Source organism: Balaenoptera physalus (assembly GCF_965194825.1).
Source record: "Balaenoptera physalus genome assembly, chromosome: 1".
Classification (NCBI taxonomy): Eukaryota; Metazoa; Chordata; class Mammalia; order Artiodactyla; family Balaenopteridae; genus Balaenoptera; species Balaenoptera physalus.
This window is the reverse complement of record NC_138882.1, coordinates 23,923,936-23,950,878: the sequence shown is the minus strand read 5'-3', so window position 1 is coordinate 23,950,878 and position 26,943 is coordinate 23,923,936. Positions and strand designations below refer to the sequence as shown.

The window sequence follows — 26,943 nt, the reverse complement described above, 5'->3', positions numbered from 1 at the left end:
GGGGGGCGGGGCGAGGAGAGGGCGGGGCCGGGGAAGCGCGCGCCCGGGCTGCGGGACCGCGGGGCGCGAGAGCGCGAGAGCCGGCAGTGTCGCGCGCGTGGAACCGTCGCCGGGTTTCTGCTCCGCAACTCTCCCGGAGCTGTTCGTGTTCCTGCCGGAGTCCGGAGCAGGTGAGCGCCCGTACCCCCGCCCCGCTCCCCGCGGCGCAGTTTCCGAGGGGCCGGGGGGAGGCCCGCGGGGCGGGCGCGGCGGGTGGGCCGGGGTCCCTGGGCGTCGGGCCTGGCGCCGCGGCCTCGCCCTCCCCTCCTCCGAGTCGGTCCGGGCCGCTGCTGGCGAGGCTCAAGGTGCGCCCGGCCCGGCCAGCTGCGGAAATGGAGCTGCGGTTTTAAATTGCAGACGTTTCCCTCCATTTTGGACGCGCCGCGTCGGAGTAAAATGATGTTGGCTGGGGAGGATGTGTGGGTGGGTGACCCACCCCGGTCCCTTTGTCCCCGCCCTGCAGCACCAGCCCTCCCAAGCCGGCTCCGAGCGCCTTTTGACAGATTAGCGGGTGGCTTGGTGGGCCCTGCTCTCGGGGAGGCGGAAAAGGCGCGGCAGCCTGGCGGACAGGGAAGTGGGGTTGCAAAGTTGCCTTTAATTCTCGCTGGTTGTCACTGGCCTTGAGGGTCCAGGCCGTCTCTGTTCGGCGACTCTCCAGTGCTGGCTGCGCGCGTTGCATTCCCTCGCCCGGTGTTTCCGCACACTCAAGAAACGGGTACTTGGGCAGGTTGGCGTGCTCCAGCTAAAGCTCGATCCTATTTTTTCATCTTTTTAAAGGCTTTAAAAAAATTCTTCGTAATGACACCTTCCGACACTCGCAAGGGACACTTAGCGCTTGATGGCAGAGGGCCTGGTTCCAGGCGGTTCATCAAAATGATTGCACGGTCTGGTCGGGAGTTAGGCTGTGGATACTCAGAACGACCCAGTAGATACATTGGACAGCGCGTGGACAGTGCAAGGGTTCAGCCTGGAGCGAGCGAGCTTGCTCACCTGCTGTGACGGGCATGCACCCGGCCGGAGCCCAGCGAGATCCACGCTCCTGGTCCCAGCCCTCAGGGACCTTGCAAATAAATACGTGCAAATCTGTAATTACACTTTGTAGCAACTGCCGTGGAGGAAAGGTGTGTGTGTGTGTGTGTATGTGTGCTAATTTAGACTGGGCACCAAGTCCAGTTTAAGTTTAGTTTCTGAGAGCTGTCTAGGGAGGAGGGAAAAGAGTGAGTAGGAGGGGAATTATTGTTACCTTCAGTTCTTTGTATTGCTTAGGGGAAAAGTCGGGCCATGCCACCTCTACAGCCAAGAAGGTGGCGTTTCTTCTGCATCCTGCGACAGGGGCAGGAGGTAGGCCAGGGGTTCCTGTTTGGGTTTTGCCTGGCAGGCCAGCCTTGGGCCCAGGTGTTGAAGAGGGAAGCTGTCAAACTTCATTTGAGCTTCCCTTTCTCTGCCACGTTTAGACTAACTTGGGAAAGTGAGGAAAGATGACCAACGGCCTCTGTAACACTGCGATCAGCAGAGAATAGCACATTCTGTTGTGCTGATAAACAGTAACATATTGGAGCCGATATGTGTGGGGATTCCAGTGCCAATTGACACTGAAGTTAGCAAGCATGTGGCTTAATAGAGAAAAGCCTGAGGGTCCCCATGTTTCCACTGCTAATGGGGAATGAAGACATTGTGTTCAGTAAACAAAATCTTTCTTTGCCAACCTACTTGGCTAAAACCTCCCTTCTGAGGGAGGCCTATTCCTGCGTGTTTTGACTCCATCAGGTGAGCATAGTGATGTGCACAAACGTCCTGGGGTTTTTCTGTCCTGCCTGGCGGATTCACTCCTGCAGAATTAGGATGTGATGCACTGTGTGACACTTGTGTGTGGATCTCGTGCAAAGTGGAGGTGCACATAATGTTGGTGGTTTCACCTTTTGGAACATTTGTGTGTGAGATAGTGGTCTCCTAAGGAGCGTGCTGGTTTGTTCCTATTTTTTCTTTTTTTCAGCCATTGTATGGAAGAGCGTTATTGAGTCCTAATTCCTAATTCTTTTTTTAAAAATGTTTAGAGACCTAACAGATATCCACCAGCTATCTTAATTTGTTTAACCCCAAATATTTAATTGATAACAGAAAAACCTCTTTGGCACTGACCTGTGTCCAGTATTGCACAGATACTGTGTGTGTGGTGTAAATAGGTACAATGGAAAGATGACAATAAATGAATTTTCTGAAAAGGACAGAATCTGCTCAAGGGCCTTTTAAAAAATCTAGGTGGCCCCCAAGTCCTGAGGGCCTGTGTTTCAAAAGTTTATAAAGAGTTGTTTGAAACTCGGATGGCATCTTCACGTAGAAAGATGTAATTGCCTTCTGCCAACCCTGGTTGACCAATGTCAGAGAACTAGTACTAATAGCAGTGGTTTGATTTTAGGGGGTCCGAGGAGAAGGAGGGGGCACGAGAGAAGGAGGGCACATTTCCTTCCTCTTTCTTAGTGTTTGGAGGCTCAGAGCTAAATGTTGAAATAGGCAAAACTTGCTGTTGTCACCTTCCTTTTTTGTGCCCCTCCTCCGGGTCCCAAGGTGTCCACCGCCCTCTGCTTCCCAAGTGCCCCTCACGTGACTCCTCAGCCAGGTGTGACTTCATCCCCAGAGTGTCTGGGGTCCCCCCCAGACCCCCCCAAGCCCAAACCTTCTCATTACCCCAGTGATACTATCTCAGGTAGGTTTGGGAAGAAAGCCATCTCTTGTACCTAATGTGTAATCACCACCTAAGTCTTTGTGTTTTCTTTCATCTACTGACCTAGCTCCTATCTATCTAAGCAAGTGAAGCTTGTGAAGTTTTTTCCTCAGGCGATTAACAGTGAAGAAATGTGGTGCTTGGGAAAGACTTTTTCTCAGGAGGGGTGTGGTAATCTTTCTCCTTTCTTAACTCTGGAGAGTCTTCAGAAGTTCTCAAGCGTTGTTTTTGTTGACAGGAGCCGGGTGAGGAATGTATCTTTATATGCCCAGAGGATATTTCGGGAATTGCTTAGTCGGTGGGATGAGGGTGATGTAGGGAGAGATTTTTCTGTCGTACTGTCTGCTTCTTAGACGAGGCCCAGCTAGTTCAGTTGGTGTTGCAGCTGTCGGCAGGTGCTGGTTTTGTCCTGTGGAAATGTGAATCTGCTGGTCCAAGGAGGGAGAAACATTACTACCTAAGAGCTGGAAGCACCCAGCAATCAGTTGATGTTTGAAAAACAGGCCTCATGTAAGTGGCAATTCCTGCAGATTGCTTGTGGCTTCTTAGAGTGTTGTTTTTATACCAGGCTTCATGGGCCATGTTTTGGTTCAATGGAGAAGAAGGTTACAACCGGGGGTTGATGTCTGCTGTAGGCTTTTGAAAAAAGAGCTAGGATGTTGGCCCAGGTATGTGGTTGGCAGTTACTTGGTATGCATTTGAGACTTCAGCTGTAAGACTTGAAAGCTTGGTGAAAACCCCAAATTTGCTATTCATTTTAGATTTGGAGTTATATTTTTCTCCCTGTTGGTTGGTTATAGCAATGCTAATTACACAGCCTTGATTTTCCCAGTCTGTTGCATAGTTTACTGTTTTTAATAAAGGTAATTTGTTAAAAATTAGATAATACATCTTTAAAGCCTTTGTAAGACTACAGTCATCCCCCCTTATCCGCAGTTTCACTTTCTGAGGTGGTCACCTGCGGTCCAATAATATTAAATGGAGAATTCCAGAAATAAGTAGTTCATAAGTTTTAAATTGTGTGTCACTGTGTAGCGGGATGAAATCTTGGGCTGTCCCTCTCCGTCCAGCCTGGGATGTGAATCGTCCCTTTGTCCAGCGCATCTTGCCCATTAGTCATTTAGTAGCCATCTCGGTTATCAGATCAGCTGTCGAGGTATCACAGTGCTTGTGTTCCAATGACCCTTATTTTACTTAATAATGGCCCCGAAGCACAAGAGTAGTGATGCTGGCAATTCCGATATGCCAAAGCCGTGAAGTGCTTCCTTTAAGCGAAAAGGTGAACATTCTTGGCTTAATAGGGAAAGAAAAAAATCCTATGCTGAGGTTGCTAAGACCTATGGTAAGAACGAATCTTCTATCTGTGAAATTGTGAAGAAAGAAACAAATTCATGCTAGTTTCGCTGTTGTACCTCAAACTGCAAAAGTTACGGCCGCAGTGCATGGTTAAGTGCTTAGTTAAGATGGAAAAGGCATTAAATTTGTGCCTTTAAGATATTTTGAGAGAGAGACCGACCACATTCATATAACTTTTATTAAAGTATATTGTTATAACTGTTTTATTATTAGTTATTGTTGTTAACCTCTTACGGTGCCTAATTTATGAATTAAACTTTATCATAGGTATGTATGTATAGGAAAAAACCACAGTATGTATGGGGCTCTGTACTATCTGTGATTTCAGGCATCCACTAGGGATGCCTGGGGGTCTTAGAATATATCCCTCTTGGATAAGGAGGGGACTACTGTATATGCAGATTTATCAGTCAGAAAATGTGTGTCCTTTGTGAGATTGTGCCTTGTTAATTAAAGAAGTATAGTTACTGTAGGCGGGTAGCATCTTGCATGGTGCAAATCATTTGGAGCCTTTATGTTTTGTCATATTTAATATTTAGTGTCACTTCTGTGTACAGTGGCTGTATAAAGTGATTCCCAGTGAGATATGGTGTAGCAGAAAGAACAACCTCTATGTCCTGACTCTACCACTTCATGCCATCTGTTACTATGCCCTTGAACAAAACAGTTAACATCTTTAAGCTTCAGTTTTCTCACCTTTAAAATAGGAGTTGTTCACCCTCTCCTCTAGAGGCTTTTGTAGCCTGAAAGTCTTGACCAGTTAAACATTTTGGAAAGTTGCATTTTAGTGTTTAATCTATGAAAAAAGACAAATGTAAGTGTGTATGCGCTGACTCTATTTTTTTTTTTTTTAAACTATTCAGACTGATTTTCAAAAATGCCAAGTAGGAAATTTGCCGATGGTGAGGTGGTAAGAGGTCGATGGCCCGGGAGTTCACTTTATTATGAAGTAGAAGTTCTGAGCCATGACAGCAACTCCCAGCTTTACAGCGTAAAATACAAAGATGGAACTGAACTTGAATTGAAAGAGAGTGATATCAAGGTAAGCACTCTTTGGTTTACAGAGCATGTTTATAATAGTTGGGAAATCACTGTAGGTGTGGTTTTTAAGCTTTAGAGCAGTCAGGTCTGGCTCTCTGCAGGCATAGGGTCACTCTCCTGCTTTAGGTCAGATCCTGTTTTTTGGCTTTGGGAATGTATGAATGAGGCACAGTGCCCTGTTGCTAAGAAGCTGTCAGTCTGCTGAAGTCAGACACTTCCATCGTCCTCTCCCTGGTTTAATGCACTCTGTCATTCTGTGACAGTTTGTCGTGCGTGATGTTGGAGCACATCAAGGGTAGGGAAGGGCACTGGGTTGTGGGGAAGGCTTTCAGAGCTGAATGCTGAGGACAGATAGGGAAAACTCAGGTGATGGGGTCGGGGGGCTTCCACAGCGGACAGCATGCCAAAGGCTTGGGTTGGGGGATACAGACGGCCAATGCTGAAAGGGTGCGGTGGGCGAGGGCCAGAGGAGGGGAAAGAAGGAGCCAGAACTGGAGGGGTTTGGGCTTCATCCCAGACACCGAGGATTTAATCAGGAGAGTGACATTAATTAGATTTGAGTCCAAGACTTCTCAGCCTATCTTGTGAGGACCTGAGCTTGCAAATATCTGGTCCATGGTATGGAAGTATTTACATAACATATCGTAATTACTAGGCAAATGGGAAAAAAAAAAAGGTAAAAAATAAAAGCCCTAACTTTTCACTGTCAGATTCAATAGACATAATATTACTTTGTCAAAATGCTATAAAAGTTGCTGCCCACCCCTTCTCAGGTCATTCCTTGCTGCAGGTCAGTAACAAACAGGTCTTGAGCCTACAGTCTATGGATCACATAGGCCAGGGGTTGGCAACATTTTTGAGTAAAAGGACTTGGAAATACAGTTCGTGCACTGCAGGAGCAGCTCTGGACATGGCTGTGTCCCAATGTGATTTTATTCTTGGACACTGAAATTTGAAGTTCAGATGATTCTCACATGCCACCAAGTTTCATTCTTCTTTTGCTTTTGTTTGCAGTCATTTGAGAACTGTAAAGCCATTCTTGGCTCCTGTGCCACCCAAAATGGGTGGGAGGGATTTGGGCTGGGAGGTAGTTTGCCTTCCTTAGGTCTAGGTTCCTGGAAATATTGGGAGTTAGGTGAGGGCAGGGTAAAACATTGCTAAGTAACCCAGTCTTGGACTCATTTTCAAGATCTGACCGTGTTTTTTTCAGAGTGAAACCGCGAGACGAATTTTCTTGTTATTGTTTGTGTGCTAATTTTTTTTTTTGTCCTATCATCTCAGTTTTAATCAATGTTATTTGTATCTCTTATATATGTTATTAGGAAAATGTACAGCTGCTTGGTTTAGAACATTCATTTCCTGGCAATACCTTCAAAGAAGAGTTAGGGGTGGAAAGGCTGCTTTGGTCTCAGGAGAGGCGGGTCATTATAGCTGAAGTTGTTATTCGCCTCATCTGATGGATGCTCAGATCCCACGAGTTCCCAGGGTGGTTTTAGAGTCACTGGCGCGATCACTGCCATTGCGGCCCTCTGGCAGTGTGGGTCTGCGTGTGTTATGACTTACGGTGAAGCTCTGCCTTTTCTCCTCCCTCTAGCCTTTAACCTCCTTCAGGCAAAGGAAAAGTGGCTCAACTTCCAGTTCTCCCTCCAGACGCAGAGGGAGCCGCTCCAGGTCGCGCTCCCGATCCCCTGGCCGGCCCCCAAAAGGTTCCCGCCCATCCGTCTCAGCTTCGCACCAGGCCGACATTAAGGAAGCAAAGAAGGAAGCAAGGAAGGAAATGTTGGAAATTAAACTGACTCCGCTGGTATTGGTACGTGTGTTTGGGAGATCTCCAACCTTACACAGTGTTTAATCTGCCCAAATCATGTCTTCCCCTTTATGTGTACTCAAGTGATTTGCAGTTAATAATATTAAAGATTACATTAAAAAATGAATGTTTGGAAGAATAGAAGGTATAATGCTTTTAAATACCAGGAAAAAGAACATTTTTAAGTTATGAGTGCAATTTAATATTGTGGTTTTTTTTAAAAAAAAGCAGTGTTTAAATTTGAAATAGATGTAGATTGAACTGAATAGTTTTTATAGTGAATAAAAGTTCATGTAGAAAATAATGAGACATAACTGTATCTTATAAAAACATATTCTTGCTGTCTTAGTATCATTGTACTTGATTGCTTTCCCTATTCAAAGATGGTACTTATAATGGAATTTACTTTCAGAGTTCAAGGTTGGAAATATTAGGGTGTGCAGAGCCTGGAGGACCTTGCACAATGAATATTTTAGATAGTAGACCAAATTGAAATTATAAATAAACAGAATTGAAGAAAGGTCGTTGTTTATTCTGTTCACTTAATGTTACCTCTTTTCTGGATAAAATGCACACAGATTTTTGATAACCTTAGAAAACTGGATTACTACATAGTGTTTTGTAGTCAGATTTTAAATTTTAAGGTGTTGGGCATAACCTTCTGTGTTGTATTTTCCTGCATCACTTTTGTTGTTGTATGGTATTATTTGGATTTATCATAAATTATATAGAGGTAATGTAATTGTTAGCTCCCTTGTTGATAGACATTTAGCTTTTTTTCTTTCTAAGTTTTCATTATTATAAACAAATATTCTTACACAACATCTGATATAGCCTTAGGATAAATTCTTATAAGTGGAACTGCTCGGTCAGATGGATAGAGCAGATTTGAGGCTTTTCTACATATTGCCAAATTGCTTCAGGAAAGTTGATACCAGTAGGCGTAGGGTATGAATGACCATTTTCTCATTCTGAGTATAATAGTTAATAGGTTTTTTCTCTTTTGTTTTGTTTTTTTTGGCCAGTATGATTCAAAGATTTTCAACTCACCATTTTAAGTTGCATTTTGATAATTACTAGTGAGTTTGAACATTCTGTTAGTGGCTCTTTTTACTAGTCAGGTGACTGAAGGTAAGGAACAGATGCTGTATGCTTTCTGTCACATTTCATTTTTAGCTTTTAGTGACCGTTATATTTTTTACAGTGTAACCTCCTTATAGTCCTGGTGACCCAAGAGCCGCAGACTGGCTTTGCGCCTCACCCGTCGAGCCCTAGGCTCACTGTGGACCCATCACTGAGTTGAGGATGGGGTGACGTGTGTGAAAGAATGTACTTAGGCTGCACGTAGCTTTGACATCACATCATACTTATTCTTTTGGACTCCTAATTGTGATCTTTGCAATACCTTGCCTCACTGTGTGAATACCCTGTCAATTTGCAGTCAGTACAGTTCAGGGTCAGCTGACTAGCTGTGTTACAGGATTACATTTGTGGTTGCTGTGGATTACACATTGGACCTTTGAAAAACCGAGAGTGTAGTTTTTAGGTGGGTCCGTTTGCTGCTAAGTGGCTTGTTGGCACTTTGGTAAACTTAAGTATATGTTGAATGCTGTCACTGCTCAGTTAGACCTTGATTTGAACTAGAACTTGATACTATATTAATGCTGTCTTTTGACAGTTGGCCTCCCAAAAGATATGTCTTTTTAATTAATCTGTCAGTGACTTTAAAGGAGCAAAGTTACCTATTTCAGCCATACATTGCCCGGAAAATGTTTTGTAAGTGAAAGTCCTTCCTCTGTACAGTAAATAAGAAATTCCCTCCACTGCTTGAAGAGAATGACATTCAAGGAAAGAGACTGAATTGAGAAAAGAGACATTAGGGAGAGAAAATGTAAGGTTAAAGAGAAATAAGGCAGATGAAATTCAGAAAGTAGGCAGTTTGTAGGTTACTAGTAATACTCCATAAGTAGCCACTATTTCTTAATTTCCTGTTATTAGCTGTTTGGGGGCAGTGAATGTCTTTTCCTCTTTTTTTTTTTTTTAACCAATTAATGAGCTGATTTACCAATTTTTACTGTATCTGCCTCTCATAGTGAATATTATTAGAGCATCTGTTATCGAACAGTGAAATTATAAGATTTAGTCTAATTTTGTTTAAAAGATGAAAGATCTTATGTGGAAGCCTCTACTGTAAGAGCCAATCTTTTGAAGATTGGGAAATTCTAATCAATTTTATTCCATTTCATTTTTAACAGAAGTGGGCTGAAATTCTTCAGCATTACGGCTGTGAAAATCTTTGGTTGGTTTTATTGCTTGGTTTCACAATACTGAATTTTTACCATCATGTTCCTTTTTACTAAGTTATCATTCTTATGGTTAAAATGTTTTATATTCTTCAATTTAGAAGCCATTTGGAAATAGCATCAACAGATATAACGGGGAGCCTGAGCACATAGAGAGGAATGACGTACCTCACAAAAACGCGCAGGTACACAGGGGTTCATTTTCCTCTCAGGTAATTTTTTTCCTTGTTTAAGTGACTTTATCTAAAGAAGCACATTGAAAACCATAATTTTTCTTAGAATCTTTTCTAAGATTCTGTTCTTAAATTAAGACTGAGTATAATTTAACAAATTTATTCTTATTAGTGTATATGGCTATATTAAGGTGCTGAATTAGTTAATGTGGTAGCATTAATGAGACTTACTGACTACAGATATTTAATACTTTTTATTTTTTAAACAGGAAAAATTCCCTTTGTCACAAGAGAGTTGTTATATACCTACACAGTATAGCCTTCATCCAAGAAGAGAAGAGGTCAAATTAAAAGAAATAGATTCAAAGGAAGAAAAAATTGTTACAAAAGGACCTACGTCGTTGAGAACCTTTGAAGTGACAGCCACACAGCAGAAGGACTTAGAATTTGGAGGAGTACCTGGTAGGCATCAGAACCGGCCTAGGGAGGGCAGGCAGGGTGGGCAAACGCTAGTCGCTATAAAGTGAGCAGGAAAGGCCTTTCTCTGAGGAGATCTGAAGGCGGCCAGGTAGTGAGCCAGGTCGGAGCCTGGGGAAGAGTTTTCAGTCAGAAGGAACAGCAGGTGCAAAGGCCTGAGTTAGGAGCATTTTTGAGGGTTATCATAGAGTAGAAAGGGTGCCGTTGTGGCTATGTTTAAAACTTTTAGCAATCTTTTAATAGGTTTTGAGCAAAGAAGTGCAAGGAAATGATGAAAGGAAGGTTGGTATGACTGTTGTATATAGGAAGGACGGTGAGCTATTCGTGACTGGGAAATCTGCTGATAATCAGATCTCAGTGACAGGGCCTGGCTTGGCAAAAGCACTGGGAATAAGCTGCATGCATCCAGTGGGTGCATGGTGTCTACCCTACCTGTTAGGCAGGTTGCTTTTGAGGGTCAAAGATCTGAAGCATTCAGAGGCTTGGAGTTATTAAGTGGGTGGAGCTGGTGAGGTTTTATGACTTAGTAAAAGAAAGTACTTCTTGGTTAAATGGTTCAAAATCCTGCGTGGCTTAACTGCTTTGTATTTTGTAAGTTATAACTCTTGGCTAACTGAATCTGTTAAAGATGGTGTCCAGCATCGCTTAAAAGTCTGCGCACATGTAGTGTGAATGTGATAACTATTTTAACTGATAGAAACTTAGGGGTATAAAGTTTTTTGTTCTTTAAAGATTAGACCGATAGTTTTTAGATGTTCCAATCTTCAGTTTGCTGGAGTTTCAACATGTTTGCTCCCATAGTGGTTGGATTTTAAATGTTTTAGAGCTTGGTTTCCGAAGTGGAATTTAGCTCATCAGTGCTGGGCATTTGCTGTTTTACTACCTTCATGCCTGTGGTTGCTTTCCCACAGGATGTGACAGGTAGAGTTAAGACTTTCTAATGGTGCATTCGAAATTGGTTTCAAACAGCTAGCCAGACTTGAGTTTCGACCTTAGAAATTCAAGTGATTTTTGAAAAAAATAAAATAAAATAACCTGGATTGAAATTAGAGCCTTGAATGTTCACTAATTATTTGCAGGTGTTTTTCTCATCACGCTTGGCCTGCCTGCTTTCCTCTTCCTGTTGCTGTTGATGTGTAAACAGGAAGAGCCCAGTCTTCTGAATTTCCCGCCTCCTCTGCCAGCTTTGTACGATTTATGGGAAACCAGGATATTTGGGGCCTACCTCCTCTGGTTTTTCCTTCAGGCTCTGCTCTACTTACTGCCGATTGGGAAGGTAAGGGTTTGTTTGTGGGGCATATGGTATTATGAGATTTTCTTCCCCTCGCTCCCGTGTTTATATAAAGGCATTTATAGTAGTTTTAAGGTTAAAAGCTGTCCTTGGTCATAACTACCCAAACTTACTTAGTTTTAGTTTGTTAAGCCTTTACTCTTCTATTCTGTAACACATGCTTATTAAGCGAAACTTAAAGAATCTGATTGAGGGTTCTTGTGTAACTTTCCAAACCAAATAGAGAAGAATAAGTCATTTTGCAAAATAGCCTGACTAATGGTAGAGGTGGCTGGGAAAAAAAAATTCCCTCTCACTATATGTCATTTCAGATGCAGAATTTTAAATTACCGGTTGATAAGCTACTGAGCTCAATGGACTTTAGTCCGTTATCTTTTACTTTTTTTTTTTTTTTTTTTAATATGATGAGTTTCTAATTTTCATCTCTTTCAGAAATTTGTTGTCTGGTCCATTGAATGTTCTTTTCAGACTCATGCAGTGTCTTTAAAACTTGTCCTCATTGCTAAGTGTAGTTTTTTCTTCTTTCATTAGAATACTCTACTTGGATATATTTAAAAGGACATGAGATTCCCTAATTAATAAATAATTCATTTATAGATCTTGTTCTTAGAGCTTTGCAAGTTTGCCAACTGTCTGTAAACCAAAGGATCAGTTTTATTAGGAGTGGCAAATGCCAGGGATAGGAGGATAGAGCTGCAGACTTTAAATACTTTGGAACCTCACCATAACATTGGCTCTAGAGAGGATTCTTGTGATGTGAACCTTCAGGTATTTTTGTGATAAGGCTCTATAGTAAAAAATCACAAATTCAGGTAAACTCAGGTAAAGCTAGTTCAAACTAGATAATATTTATTGAGAAAAGCAGTTTTGATGGTTAAAATATATATATATGTCTGTATCTATATCTATATATATATATAGCTATATATCTATTTTTTTTCCCCACAGACTAAAACCCAACACAGTAGTTCTTAGATACCTTTAATAGATAAGGATCATTTGAAATTAGCATGTGGGGTTTTGTTAATCCTGTAATCTCAAACAGATACTACATTTCCCCTGGGTTCCCTTTCATAGCTAATGAAAGGGTAAAGTAGTTTGGCCCAAGACAAATGATACCATATTAGTATTTTACAATTTATAATGAATTGCACCATTTCTGCATAGTTATTTTGGGGAGTAAAATGTAGCTGCCGTTGGGCAAGTGGACTTTTTATTTTAACTCATCCTGTTCAAGTAGCGTGTTTCCTGAGTACCTTTTATATGGGGATGCTGTGGGTGATCCACATGAAGAGATGAAATGGTCCAGTGGACATGCTCTCCGTCTCTTATTGGAGATAAAAGAATCACATGAAATGATTGAATAACTAAGTGAGCGTATATGTATAAATAGCAGAGCAAGTAAGTATATGAGTCTGTATCATCAAATTGCACATGGGCCTTGGGGATTGGGTAAGTGGGGTTGAACCCGATTGAAAGGATGACACAAACGTGAGATAGTGGAGTTGTGTTCTGCTTTGTAAGCAGTGGGGAGTCATTGAAGAGTTTTGAGCTAGAGATCGACTAGATGTACAGGTTTTTGAAAACACATCTGGTCTTGTGGTGGGACATGGGATCATTGGGGGAGAGTGGCTATTGCAATAGTCTCAGTACACGGAGAAGTCATTACTAGATTTGTATTTGAGATAAATTCCTGAAGGTGGAATTACTTTACCAAAGGGCATGCCATGAAGATGTTTGAGACTTGTTACTAAAGTTTCCTACTAAAAGATGATCCTCCTTCTTGGGCATGTTGAAATTTAGGTGATTTTACAAGACATATATATCATGGTAAAATGTGCTTTTTAAATTTTAAATTAAAAAAATAACCTTTTCTTTTAAGGTTGTAGAAGGAACACCTCTTACTGATGGAAGAAGACTCAAGTACAGATTAAATGGTGATTTTTTTTTTTTTTTTCAAGACTCAAATTGATGACTTGATAGCTCAAACTTTTGGGTGCTGTACTCTTTAAACTGTCAAAGCTGATTATGCCAGAGCAGTAAATAGTAAATTTCTCTCAGTAGTCCGAAGAGCATGCAAATAAACTGCTCGCACCTGCAGCCAATATGTCAAAATTATGCCATGTTAAGTAACAAACCACTCAGTCACTGTTTTCCACTCTCCAGTTTTATTTTCTTAGTAGCATTTATCACTCATTGAAGCAATTTTGACTATGTATTTTATCATCCCGAGTCATCCCCATGGCCTAAGAAGTTCTACACTGATGTGGGCTTCCTGGCCACTCCTGCCCTCCGGAGCTCTTGCTCATTTGCTCCATCCACTGGCCTCTGGGCTGTCTCTAGGCTACATTCTCAGTGCTTTTGCCTGGAAAACTTTCCCCAAAGTGTCGGCTGCTTCATCCCTGATGTGCCTCTGCTCAGAGGAGCCCTCAGATCCCTTTCTTTCCTTTCCCCTGCTTTATTTTCCTCTATGACAGGTCTTTCTGACATCAGTGTACTTGTCTCTTCACTGGGGTCTCCCCACTAGAAGGTGGCTTGTGGGCAGGGACTTGGCTGTGTTCATTGTGGTACCCTTGGTGCCAGCAAAGGGACTGGCCTGTAGGAGGCGCTTGTTGGTAGGAGCCCTGAGTGGATGGAGTGGAAGTCTCGATGAGCATCTCAAGAAGTGGGCATTGTCCCTCTTGACGTGGGTACCTCCCGGGGTAGGAGTGTGTGCTGAGTAAGAGGAACAGTCCACCTTTGGCATGTGAAGACTTTGATAAAGTACAGTTAACCTGCTTTTAAGAAATACATGTATAGTGTAGTTATCCTTAAATGATTTTCCATTTTAACTAGATTGGGTAGACTGTTTTCCTTTTCTTGGGAATTATATTGTAAATTTTAATTCTTGGCCTGTTTTAATCCTATCGCTTCTCACCTTTCGAACTGTGGATACTTTTTTCAGTGACTCATCTAGCATCCACTGTATCTGAAATCACTCGACTGGGCTCTAAAAGGGAAGCCAAAGGTATTTTAGATGACTGCCTCTTGTGCCAAGTGGGTAAGGCGTTGAACCTAGCTCAGCGCCTGACCCGTGGTAGATGCTTAGCACTGACTTGCTGCTACTGTCAGATACTTTGTTTACTTTTACCAGATTCCTTGCTGCTGGAACCAGGTTTAGAATCTCCAACACACCCTCTCTCCTGCACCTTGCGGCCTCAGTGAGGCGAAGTCTGGGGAGGCGTGGGGTGTTCCCTTTTGGCCGTCAGGTCTGTCGCTGTTCGTGTTTTGTGGGCTTCTCTCTAGGTACCCACTTACTTCTCTTCTAAGTGCTCTTCTTTTCTGTTTTTGCTTCCCTTTGAGGGGTGGCTCACTCAGAGGCTGAGAACAGTAGTACTGGGCTCGGAGCTGTCGGAGCAAGCAGGCAGTGGCTGAACTAGTTGCTTGATCCTTCCTTTGAAAATTTCCTCATCTGGTTCTAGTATTATGAGATTTTACCATCATAAACTAAGGAGAGTCCTAAGACATTTTGAATAATTTAATCCACGTAGGCTAGAGAGCAAGAAACTGCTTCATCTACCATTCTTTTTCTTTAATGTTCATAAATTTTATGAGCATTAAATGAATCCTTTACAAAGTTAAAGAAAATGTTTAAAAAGTTAAAAGTTACTCTTTGGAGTAAACCTGACAATGTGGAAAATGTGGATTTAAATAATAAATTAGAGATGACCATTTGACTTTACAAAAGCTTTGGTTTTAGAATTCTTATAGAAATAACACCTGCGTCTTTTCTGTGTTACACTGTTTTTATCCAAATGTGATTTGACTGCTTACTCAGAGAACAGTTTTTGCAGGCACTCAGCTCCTGAAAGGAAAACTGTTTCTTGGGTGCAAAGAAAAAGCAGCCAGTACACTCAGCTTCTGTCTGTTGAGCCATAGCAGGGCTAGCTCGGAACAGGAGTTCCTCTTGTGGGGCCTCGTGGGTGCTTTTGACTTTGGAATGAACATCTGTGGGCCTGGCAGTCCCTCCCTGACATCCCCACTCAACTGGGTCCCCTCAGTCTCCTGCCTGGCCCTGGGGAACATTTGGGTTGTGGCCTCTTCTTTGAGGGCAGGGTCGTGAGGTCTTTGTTTGGGAGGTGGAGTACGACCAGGATCCTTTGACACCCTTATTGATAAGTTATTTCGGGTAAAAATATTTATAATTTATAACCACCAACATTGCCCTAAAGGCTTTAAAATGTGTGTTTGGCCCAGCTCTGTCAATAATTAGCCATTTGACTTTGGCCTGAGGGGTTTGGATTTTGTGAATTTTGAGGTTCTTTTCAGCTTTTTAATAGTGAATTTCTGTGCACTTCTTTTCAGCTCTCTCTTCATTAAAAGCAGATGACTGTTCACAATGAAAAGTAGTAACTTAAGTGTGTTAGAATATTTCAAAAATTGTGTGCGAGATAAGGCATCTGTATTGAAGACTGCTAACCTCAGGGGCACTGCTTGTTCATATATTTGTGTGTGTGTAGCCTGAATAATGAAACAAAGATTTTAAAAAATAATGTTGCATTATTTTATAACGGTGTAAATCTCATGTGAACCCTGGGTTAACATTAATTTTTTGCCCTCCTCCCCCCCCCTTTTTTTTTAAGGATTCTACGCTTTTATCCTGACATCTGCACTCGTCGGAGCATCTTTCTTCTGGGATGTAGAGCTTTGTTATGTGTACAGTCATTTCCTTCAGTGTGCATTTGCAGCCACTGTTTTTTCTGTGGTCTTGAGTGTTTATCTCTACGCCAGGGCTTTGAAAGCGCCCCGGGATGAACTGTCGCCGGCCAGCTCTGGTGAGCAGTGTTAGAACGTGGGTCCCACAAATGCCTCCCCACACCCTCACCCCACTGGCCCCCCAGCATCTGTTTCTAGGCTTTCATAGAATTCTCTTCTAGCTTCAGTTTATGAGAGATGACGAGAAATACGGAAAAAAAAAAAAAAAAAAAGGTGAAAATATTTAGAGAAAAATAAAAGGAGGAAAATCTGATTTTTTCCCCTCGTGCTTTCCTATTTGTTTCTTCTTCCTTTTTTAGTCACTTGATGACAGTAAGACATTTTAACAACTTACAGCATTTTAGTAACATTAGTATTATAACAATTTAGGACAAATATTTTTTGTCCAAAATAGTAAACATCCTTTAAAAAAAAAACAAACAACAAATAATAGAGATTACAAATTGGTTGATTTTAGCCTAAAGTACTTAAACATTAAAAAAAATTAAGTGGCTTATTTTTAAAATTGTGAGTCTACATTTAAAAAAGCTCCAGTTCCCTCAAAATCTAGGAATCTGGCGCCATAGGCCCCATGCCTAGAGCAGCGTGGATGTTTCCAGATGGGGCCAGCATCCCCTGCCCCCTGTGTCCTCATGGCCCCTCTTGGCTCTCACCATCATGCCTTTCCTCGCTGGCTGTTCGCCAGGCTCCTGGAGGTGATTGAATTGTGACCCTGGAGAGTGGATAGCAGTGCAATTTTAAAGCCTCACAATTGGGTTTGGAATACTGTTGGGATAAGGACTTTTCCCTTCATAGGAAATGCTGTCTATGACTTCTTCATTGGCCGTGAGCTAAATCCTCGGATTGGTACTTTTGATCTCAAATACTTCTGTGAATTGCGCCCCGGATTGATTGGATGGGTATGTCTTTTTTTTTTTTTTTTTTTTTTTAATTTCAATTCAGTAGTACAAATTAGTCTTGCTTTTAGAAAGGATTGTAGACAATGTTAAAGTAAGCTGTGGGTGGTATGTTTTTAGGAATAATCACGGCATTGCATAAATCTGTCTACTTAAAATATTTTCTTGCTGTAAATATAGTCCAGACGGTTAAGATGCCCTGTTACAGGTTATTAAACATTAAAAGAGTTTGTTTTATTTTGATTATATCAGTTTATGTTTATGTAGGAAAATAATAGTGTATGAATTAAGAAAAAATGTATTTTCCTCCCCTTTAAAAAAATGTATTTTGACTTAATTTTAGACTTGTACGAGAGTTGCAAAAATAAAGAGTTCCTTCATACCACTCTCCCCAATGTTAACATCTGGCAGAACCATAGTATAGTTATCAAAAACAGCAATTAGAAAGAAAAAACCCCCACAAATTAACATTGTTACAGTAGTATTAATTAAATCCCTAGACCTTATTTGAGTTTCACCAGTGTTTCATGCTGTTGGACTTTTCCAGTTCCAGAATCCTCTTCAGGGTCCGACCATGCATTTATTTGTTATTTGGCCTTAGTCTCCTTTAGTCTGTAACAGTTGCTAGTCTTTCCTTGTCCCTCATGACCTTGACACTTTTGAAGATACTGGTCAGTTATTTTGTAAGAGTGTCCTTCAGTTTGGATTAGTCCAGTGTTTTCTCATGATTGGAGTGAGTTATACGTCTTTGGCAAGAACATCACAGAATAAGTGTCCATCTTAGTGCATCTTATCAAGGGACTCCTGAGGTTGATATGTCTTATCACTGATGGTGGCTTCTCGGTAAGGTGGTGTCTGCAGCTTTCTCAGCTGGGAAGTTACCACCTTTCTCTCTGTAGAAACTACACCTGCCCCTTTTATTTCAGGTGGTCATTAACCTGGTGATGCTTTTGGCTGAGATGAAGCTACAGAATCGCACTGTTCCATCCTTAGCAATGATTTTGGTCAACAGTTTCCAGCTCTTGTATGTGGTGGATGCTCTCTGGAATGAGGTAATTAATTTTAAGAGCTTTGGAGTCAGACGGCGTTGAGTGTGGGTGAGTGACCTGACGCCTCTGAGCCTCAGCTTCTTACACACAAAGTGAGGAGAATATAGCCTGCCTGCAAGGCTTGTGAGGATTAAAGGAGATGTGGATCCCTGTGACGCACTGAGCTCACACACAGTGAGCACTGACAGAGGGTAGGTGTCGAGAACTGTGGTGATACTTCCGTGTATGTCAGCTGCTTTGTCAGGTGCTAAATATTTAAGATCTGTGGATCTTGGCTTTGTGGGTGTGACCGATTCATATAAATAAAACTTTATTTATATGAATTATTAACATTAATTTCTTATTGATTCTATCAGATGAAAATGGATGGACAGATTATCATCGAATTAAGATAGTGTTTTTTGGATTGTCAAGGGGAAGATAGTTCTTAAATAAAGGGGGAGATGTTTTATTGTTGGTGTTTCAGAATAAAAGAGTAGCTCTAATTAGATGGATATAAAACCAGAAATCATGATACATCGAGGAAACCCGTTTAAATAAAGCTAATTTCCTAACACTTGGCTTTTCTCATATGTTGATACATCATCAGTTTTTTCTGCTGCTTGAAGACTGGTAAATGTTTGCTAATCTCGGTCTCACCTAACTATATTCCTCTTGAAAATAATTTCTTCCTTCGGTCTGTTTTACAACTGTTTTATCGTTTACTGTTATCTTTGTCATCATCTCCTCCAGATTCCAAGTTGAGTTTTCTTTCAGTTTTAAAAACAAAATTGGCAGCCCTATGTCATAATGTTCCAAAGTAAATTTTCTTGGCAGTCTGTTGACATTTGGAGAGAAGGTCCATCTCCTTTAAGGTGTTTTTTTAAAAACTGTATTATTTGGTCATATTCAGTCAAAATGACTTTGAAAGCTTGATACTGATTTGTCGATAACCTTCCTTTTCTTTGGGAGGAGATTAGGACCTCTTTGAGGTAAACAGACCTCGAGTGCAAGTAGCTACATCTGGATTCTTGTGGAGCTCCTGCCACTGAACACAGACCTGGGCTCAGCCTTAGAAGCTGCAGAGATTGTGGGAGCATCTGATACAGAGTCCTTTGAAAATTCCAAGTCTACTCAAAATTAAACATGCTTTTGAAATTTAAAAAAAAAAACAAACCAATTCTTGTAAATGCACTTAGTCTTGCCAGTTGTAGGTCTTTCTTTGATTTTGTAATAAAGGGCTCCTAAGAAGATGGTAGGTTACATTTTATAGGTCAGATGATATTTCCTCTGTTGCTTCATCACCTCAGAGATTTTTTTTTTAACTTCCTGTCTGGAAGCTTTTCAGTGATGAGTAATTCTTCCTTCTAGTTCTCTGTCGTGTCATGGTAGTCACTTTTGAAGTGACTTAGAAATTCATATTTTCTAGAGATTTAAACAAACATTGATTTCTGTTAATTAACAGAAAATGTTTGTATTTTAAGGCAAAACTGTTAAGGCAGTTTTTCACCAGGGGTAGTGGATTAAAGTTGAGAAGTTATTTTTTTAAATATGTTATCAGTATCTCAGCCAGATTATAGTAGGCTTCTTGAAGAAAGGACTTGATTTTACGATTTTCTTTAGTATCTGGCACACTTTTGGGCAATTAGTAGATGCTTAATAATTTTCTTATTACATTGGGTGATAGAAATTCTTCTACGTGTTGATGTGTGCTACACCTTAGAAAATGGAGAATACGAACTTACCATATAAATGACCGTTTCTCTGAGCCTCCGCTGGCTGTCCAGCAAATCCCCTGAGGCCCCAGGAACTGGGTAGGGCTGCGGGTTCTGCCCCTGCTGGCACCAGCTGTTTATGACTTGTCCCCCACTTGCTGCCCACTCCCGTGTGCCCTGTGGTTATCACTGGTCTGCTCTTGTACCTGCTCCCGTGTGCATAAGAATAGGCGCTCTTGACTAGAGGGTGAACCAAAGGGCCTGGAGTTGTTACATCCATTCTTCTGTTCCATGGTCCTTTTGCTTGCTTTCTGGAAAAAAATGCGTTTTGGAGATTATCACTCTTTTTCTTTAACCTAGAATATTGATTTTTTTTAAATTTTAATTTTATTGGAGTATAGTTGATTTACAATGTTGTGTTAGTTTCAGGTGTGCCGCAAAGTGATTCAGTTATACATATATTCATTCTTTTTTAGGATCTTTTCTCATATAGGTGATGTTCCCTGTGCTATACAGTAGGTCCTTGTTGGTTTGATTCTTCAGCAGAGCTTACTTATACTTGCTAATTTTCCTAGTCAGCGGTGAGTACTAGTGTCAGAGGCAGATTAGAGATGCCCTTGGGCAGGGCCGTCTCCACTTCCAGAGCCGGGCCTGCAGGTTTCTGGTCCACGGGGATCTGGCTGCTGGCTTGCGCTGACCAAATCCCCAAGAGAGTGCGTTCAGGTCCTGATTTACCCTGAGCAGCGAGGCAAGCATTTTCCCATGTTGCCGGGTAGTGTGGAAAAGCTACACGAAAAGCCAGATTGCTATCAGAAGTTAGGTTGGTGCACGTGTGCTGGGTGCTGGGGTGGCAGGTGGAAACCCGTGGTCCCCGCCTTCCATCTTCTAGTCTAGTGGCGAGAGTCGCTTATTTACAGGACAGTTACACGGTTGCTCCAGGCTTCAGCGGGTGGTGGGTGGTGGCATCTGAGAAGTGCCTTGTCTAGGGGGAGGCTTGAGGAAAGCAGCACGGGTGAGCCTTCAGCTGAAGTTGGAGCGGGGAGTTCCAGGCAGAGGCGTGGAGGCACAAGGGGCGTTGGGAGCTCTGTTGTTTCAGGATCGTGGAGGGAGAGGGTAGAGCGACAGGAGAAGAACAGAATGATACACGTGCCAAGGGAACCAGATCCCCACTCCCACTTTAAAACGGTTTTGGTTGGTGTACTTTCCCTTAGCCCTTTGTGAATTTGACTGTAAACTAGAACTTTATTTGAATACTTTAAACATAGCAGTTTTTGTCCCCCAAACTTTAAAAAAAATTTCCCCCCTCCATACCCTTATAGGAAGCACTGTTGACAACCATGGACATTATCCACGATGGATTTGGATTCATGCTGGCTTTTGGAGATTTAGTGTGGGTTCCATTTATCTACAGCTTCCAAGCCTTTTATTTAGTCAGTCATCCAAATGAACTGTCTTGGCCAATGGCTTCTCTAATCATTGCTCTGAAACGTGAGTATTAACTTCAGTCTCTGTGTATTAAATATTGTGTGCTGACTCTGCTGTGCTGTGATATCTACATATTTATAGCGTGCCCTTTTACTTATTTTTTATTTTTTTATTTTTTTCAAGTCTGAATGGCTCTTTTTATTGTAATAAATGGATAAATAACCACTTAGTTCCAACAACCCAATTAAGTACTAAGTAACCAAGTTCATGTTTATAAAAGGGACAAATATGGCCGAGTTATGTAAAAGAAAATGCTGTTATACACTGGGAGCAGCTATCTAGCAATAGGACACAACTACAGATCTTATCAGAATGAGGTGACTGAGAAAAGCAAGGCTGATGGGAGGGAAGAACAGAAGACACAGACATAATAAGATATCATCTTAGGTAGCAGAAGGCATCTGAGAATATGGTGTTTGATCTGAAAATGGGGCTCAATGCTAGCTTTGACACTAGCTGTGTATTCTTGTACAGGTTACTTTTCTCTGATCCTTGAGCTCTTTTAGGAAAATCAGGATTGAATTTTAGTCTTTCCTGGACCTTTTTTTTTTTTTTTTTAACATCTTTATTGGAGTATAATTGCTTTACAATGTTGTGTTAGTTTCTGCTGTATAACAAAGTGAATCAGCTATACGTATACATATATCCCCATATCCCCTCCCTCTTGTGTCTCCCTCCCACCATCCCTATCCCACCCCTCTAGGTGGACACAAAGCACCGAGCTGATCTCCCTGTGCTATGCGGCTGCTTCCCACTAGCTGTCTGTTTTACATTTGGTAGTGTATACATGTCCATGCCACTCTCTCACTTTGTCCCAGCTTACCCTTCCCCTTCCCCGTGTCCTCAAGTCCATTCTCTATGTCTGCGTCTTTATTCCTGTCCTGCCCCTAGGTTCATCAGAACCATCTTTTTTTTTAGATTATACATATGTGTTAGCATACAGTATTTGTTTTTCTCTTTCTGACTTATTTCACTCTGTATGACAGACTCTAGGTCCATCTACCTCACTACAAGTAGTTCATTTTCATTTCTTTTTATGGCTGAGTAATATTCCATTTTGTATATGTGCCACATCTTCTTTATCCATTCATCTGTCAGTGGACACTTAGGTTGCTTCCATGTCCTGGCTATTGTAAATAGAGCTGCAATGAACATTGTGGTACATGACTCTTTTTGAATTATGGTTTTCTCAGGGTATATGCCCAGTAGTGGGATTGCGGGGTCATACGGTAGTTCTATTTTTAGTTTTTTAAGTTACCTCCATACTGTTCTCCATAGTGGCTATATCAATTTACATTCCCACCAACAGTGCAAGAGGGTTCCCTTTTCTCCACACCCTCTCCAGCATTTATTGTTTGTAGATTTTTTGATGATGGCCATTCTGACTGGTGTGAGGTGATACCTCATTGTAGTTTTGATTTGCATTTCTCTAATGATTAGTGATTAGCGTGCCCTTTTAAATGGCCATGATTGGCTCAAGTTTGAAGTAATCTGTGATGGATGAGTTGAGTAATAAAAAGATTCTTGGCATCTTACAAAGAGAATGGATGTTTCTTTCTTGGGTTCTTCAGTAGTTCTTTAAACATAATTTTAAACAAACCATTTGGTTTTAAAATTTAGTTTAAAATAATAAGTTAATTTAAAATTTTATTGTCTTAGTAATGATTCATTTTTTCTGTTGAGTGCCTGCTTTTTCTGGTAACACCTTAAAAAGTAGGAAGATTGGTCTTGCCTTCCTAGAGCTTGCATTCTAACCGGAGAAATAAGACGCTCAGACACTGCATTGAGGGGTAGGAAGAGTCTAGAGGAGGGACTTACAGACCAAATATGATGGGAGTTTAAGGTAGAGAGTGTGTCTCTCTCTGGGGGAACATCAGTGTAAACTTATTGGAGGATATGGTGTTTGATCTGAATTGTAGTGGGTAAAAGTGGGATGGGGAGATACATACATCGGACAGAGGGAACCACTCGGCCAGGGTGGATGGTGGAGAGGAGTGAGGAGTACACTTTGCCCGGCTGGTCGTGGGTTAGCTTCGGGATGGCTTTCTTTCGTTATACTGTTGGTTAAACACCTCCGCCAGAGGGAGGGCAGGGAAAATTAGCACTGGACTTCAGATATTGCTAGTTTTGCTACACTAATCAGTATTTATGGTAGAAGAAGAAATTCAAGCTATTGGTTGAAATTAAGATTTAGTTTCTTCATTGGTTTGGTTAAACGTGCCTGTGTGTTATTCAAGACAGGATATGTATATTTTACAGTTAAGCTAAAAATAGGGAGTAGAGTTATTTCTTACTACTTTATTGAGGACTGATAATAAATAGTGATATGTCAGGGCCTCTTAATTTTGACATTTTGGAATTTGAAATAAAGCTACCAACTTGGAGGCTTACAGTGGGATTCGGCATATGTGCAAGTTGTTCTGGTGCAGATTCTGAGCTATAGTTTTATTAATAAAGCATTCATGTTGTGGCCAGTAGGTATCATAACTAACAGATGAACTCCAGTATTGACTTTATTGTAATGTGGGCTGCCTTAGATTTTGTTCATGGATGTAACTATATTTGTTAGTTTTGCCTTCAAGGTAGATGATGAAAGCTGTATGATAGTGAGATATCAGGATCATATCTTCTTTTGACCTTCTAAGATTGAGAGGTTTTGAATTGTTAAGAAATCAAACTATTCTGTACTTTGGAAATTTCCTTGGAGCACAGGAATAATTTCTAAATGAAATTACAGATGCTTTTAAATAAAGATTATATCTAAATTGTTAACAAATGAAATTTTTAAAAAATTACAGTGTGTGGATTTGTAATCTTCCGATGTGCAAATTCTCAGAAAAATGCATTCCGGAAAAATCCCACTGATCCAAAGCTTGCACGTAAGTATTGGTTTATATTTATAGTATTTATACCACATAAAGATTTTATGTCTGTTTGTCTAGAGATCATTAAAAATGTATTTTTATTTTTGTATAGATTTAAAAACCATTCATACTGCAACAGGAAAAAATCTTCTCGTTTCTGGATGGTGGGGTTTTGTTCGCCATCCCAATTACTTGGGTGACCTCATCATGGCCCTGGCGTGGTCCCTCCCATGTGGTAAGCATTTAAGAAGAGAACTGATTTGACTCTTTCTCCGGCCACCACAGGATGTGTGTGTGCTCGTTGGGTCTGGGTGTCGCCTGTTGGAGGTTTGGGTTGCCCGTTCCCCATCTGGGTGCTGCGCTTTTGCGTATCCAGCACCTCATTCATCCAGCGTCTGAGGGGAATTAGGAATTCACAGAGCCTGAAGTTTTACTCTAAACTTCTGCAAGCAAAATTTTAAGTTTTAAACTGTGCCTGGTAGCTTTTTTTCTAAGAAGAATATGTAGAAATTAACTTTTTATTCGTGACTCAGTGTGCATAGATTCTGAAAAACTTCGGTTCTTAAGAAGAAAAGGCACACTCTGTTCTGTTTGTGTTAGTGCCAGCGCATACCCTGCAGTGCTGTCTGCCCTGCCCACCCTGCCCCACACTGGTGGCCTGCCGTCCTCTTCCTGGGCACCGGTGGGGAGGAAACGGGGAGATTTGCGTTAAATACAGAGGTTCTGATTATGAAGGATTGTTAGGGTGGATTAATCACTGTTCTCTGAATAGCTCTTAATTCAAATACTACCTCCTGCCGCACCCTAGTGGGATTTTACGAACCGGTTTAGTTGTTTCCCCCATTGGAGAAAATGAAGTAACGGGATGGTCCATTTTTAGACGATTTGGGGACCAGCAGGAAACAATACTGTGTAGTTGTGTAGTGATAATAAAAATACCTAGTACTAATTTACTGTTGCTGTCCCCAGGTTTCAATCACATTCTGCCTTATTTCTACGTGATTTATTTCACCATTTTGCTGGTGCACCGGGAGGCTCGCGATGAACACCACTGTAGGAAGAAGTACGGCCTGGCGTGGGAGAAGTACTGCCAGCGTGTCCCGTACCGCATATTCCCATACATCTACTGATTCTGGCCTAGGCGCTGTCTAAATGCTCCTGCAGTTTTGGCTTCCATTTGCAAAAAAAGAAAAAAAACCCAAAATGAACCTTTTGTTGCACCAACAGGATCTTGATGTTTCTCTTTCTTTTTGAGGCAGGACTACAGAGCCAAGTAGTAAGTCTTTTAATGTAACCATGTTTATTTTTATTAAATCATAACAATTAACATAAGGAAAATATAAATAAAGACGTTAGAATTTGCATTCTAATAGGAAATTTTCAATCCTTAAAAATCTGAAAACAGAAAATAGTCTTACAAATGCACTGAATACTGTTGATGTTTAGGGTTTCTGATTACCTTTCAAAGTTTGATTCTTTTGTCCAGTTGCTTTTTCTTAAATGAAAACACTGTTACATTTTAAAGTACATTTATGTTTTATTGCGTTAAGAGAATAGAATTTTCATTTGTTTCCCTTTAAATCATTTACTAGCTATGTGATTTGAAAGTAAAAACTGGTCCTCTCTGTTCAATGCTGTACGGGAAGGGGGATGATTGATAGTGGACACTGTTTAATGAAGACCATTAGTAGTGGTTTGCTTAACCTCAACTTGTAAAACTGCATTTGAAACTGTAAATACATAGCTTTTATGTAATATATGGCGACTTCAGATTTTTCTGTATAGTATTTTGAATGTGAAATAATTTTTGGGACTAAGTATCTTTTTAACAAACATTTGCAGTATTTTAAATTAAATTTTGTAAAGTACTACATGCGAATTAAACATTTTGAAAGAAGTGGAATTCATTTAATATTGTATGAAAGATGCTATTAAGAGTAGGAAGGGTATTTTTCCTAATCCAAAGTTTGTGAATTTGGCTTTGCTACCTCAATCGCAGGTGTTTGTTTGCCTTTATAAACTGTTGCAAATAGAAAAGTAGAATAAATGTATATTTTTGGAATAACATCACTATTTAAACATTTTTACACAGAGTGGTGTTTGAAAATTTGCCATTTCTGAAAGGCTAATATTTTTATATGTTTTTGACTTTTTAAATTAAACTGTGTTTTTGCTACTGTTAGTTCAGGCAGTTTATACTGTATTTTGCATAGCCTTTGTATTTACAAAACTCTACTCCCTGTAAAGGAGTGTTGTATTCATCTTTAGAAATCTATTTATCTAAAAACAATTTAAGGGAATAGCTTAAAATCATTTCTTTTAGTTTAATAGCTGTGCATAAGGTAGCTTTAGCCATTAGATTCTACTTAAGTTGATGTAGTCTCATATTAATTGTCCTATAATGGAACAGTAGCAAATTCACTAAGGTTTCGTATTCAGAGTTAAATTGTTCTCCAGAATCTTAAACATAGGGGAATCTAATAAATATAGTGTATATGTTTGGGTTTTTAATTATACATTTTATATATGAGCCATTTAGATATGCAGTGTTTGTTCTACGCTGCAGTTCGAAGTGTATATAACTGAACTTATGTTAATGTGATCATGAAGAACATTCCGCATCCTCTAGTCTTTAAACATCGTTTTGGTGAAATTTTCAGTGTTTTTTATTAGTACTGATGTATGCAAGCAGTTTTTTAATGCTTGTCTCCTGGCATCAAAAAATGGCGTCCCAGCCTATTCTATACTAGATTCACCAATGAAGCTTTAGGGGAGGAAGAAGGACCTTTAATTCTTTCCTTGGTAATGAGAAAAGAGCTGTTTCCAACACAGTGCTGCAGTTTCTGGATATCAGCTGCAATTTGTTTTTAATTTTGTTTTTGACATGTTTATTTGACAAGTTTTATAATGAAGTTTTTTAAGTTGGAAATAAAGTTGAAAATAAGATGTTGCTTTGATCACTTTGGAGTCTGTTTTTTTTTTTTTTGACCT

General features: G+C 40.7%; 1 protein-coding gene across 5 annotated transcripts; it reads left to right on the top strand.

Moving 5' to 3' along the window:
- The first annotated feature begins 34 nt into the window (after positions 1-34).
- Positions 35-26,909, top strand: LBR (lamin B receptor). Of its 5 annotated transcripts, XM_082426747.1 has the most exons (15): positions 35-170; positions 817-1,160; positions 4,981-5,159; positions 6,753-6,968; positions 9,370-9,480; positions 9,711-9,903; positions 10,998-11,194; positions 13,092-13,146; positions 15,832-16,023; positions 16,760-16,863; positions 17,787-17,912; positions 20,923-21,091; positions 23,887-23,967; positions 24,065-24,187; positions 24,922-26,909. In XM_082426747.1, exons 3-15 carry the CDS (start codon positions 4,995-4,997, stop codon positions 25,080-25,082), a joined length of 1,893 nt encoding a protein of 630 aa, XP_082282873.1. In that variant the 5' UTR covers positions 35-170; positions 817-1,160; positions 4,981-4,994; the 3' UTR covers positions 25,083-26,909. The 5 variants fall into 5 exon arrangements, with proteins under 5 accessions (XP_082282873.1, XP_082282874.1, XP_082282872.1 ...); XM_082426748.1 differs by lacking the exon at positions 817-1,160 and having other exon boundaries at positions 9,370-9,453; XM_082426746.1 differs by lacking the exon at positions 817-1,160.
- Positions 26,910-26,943: the final 34 nt, after the last annotated feature.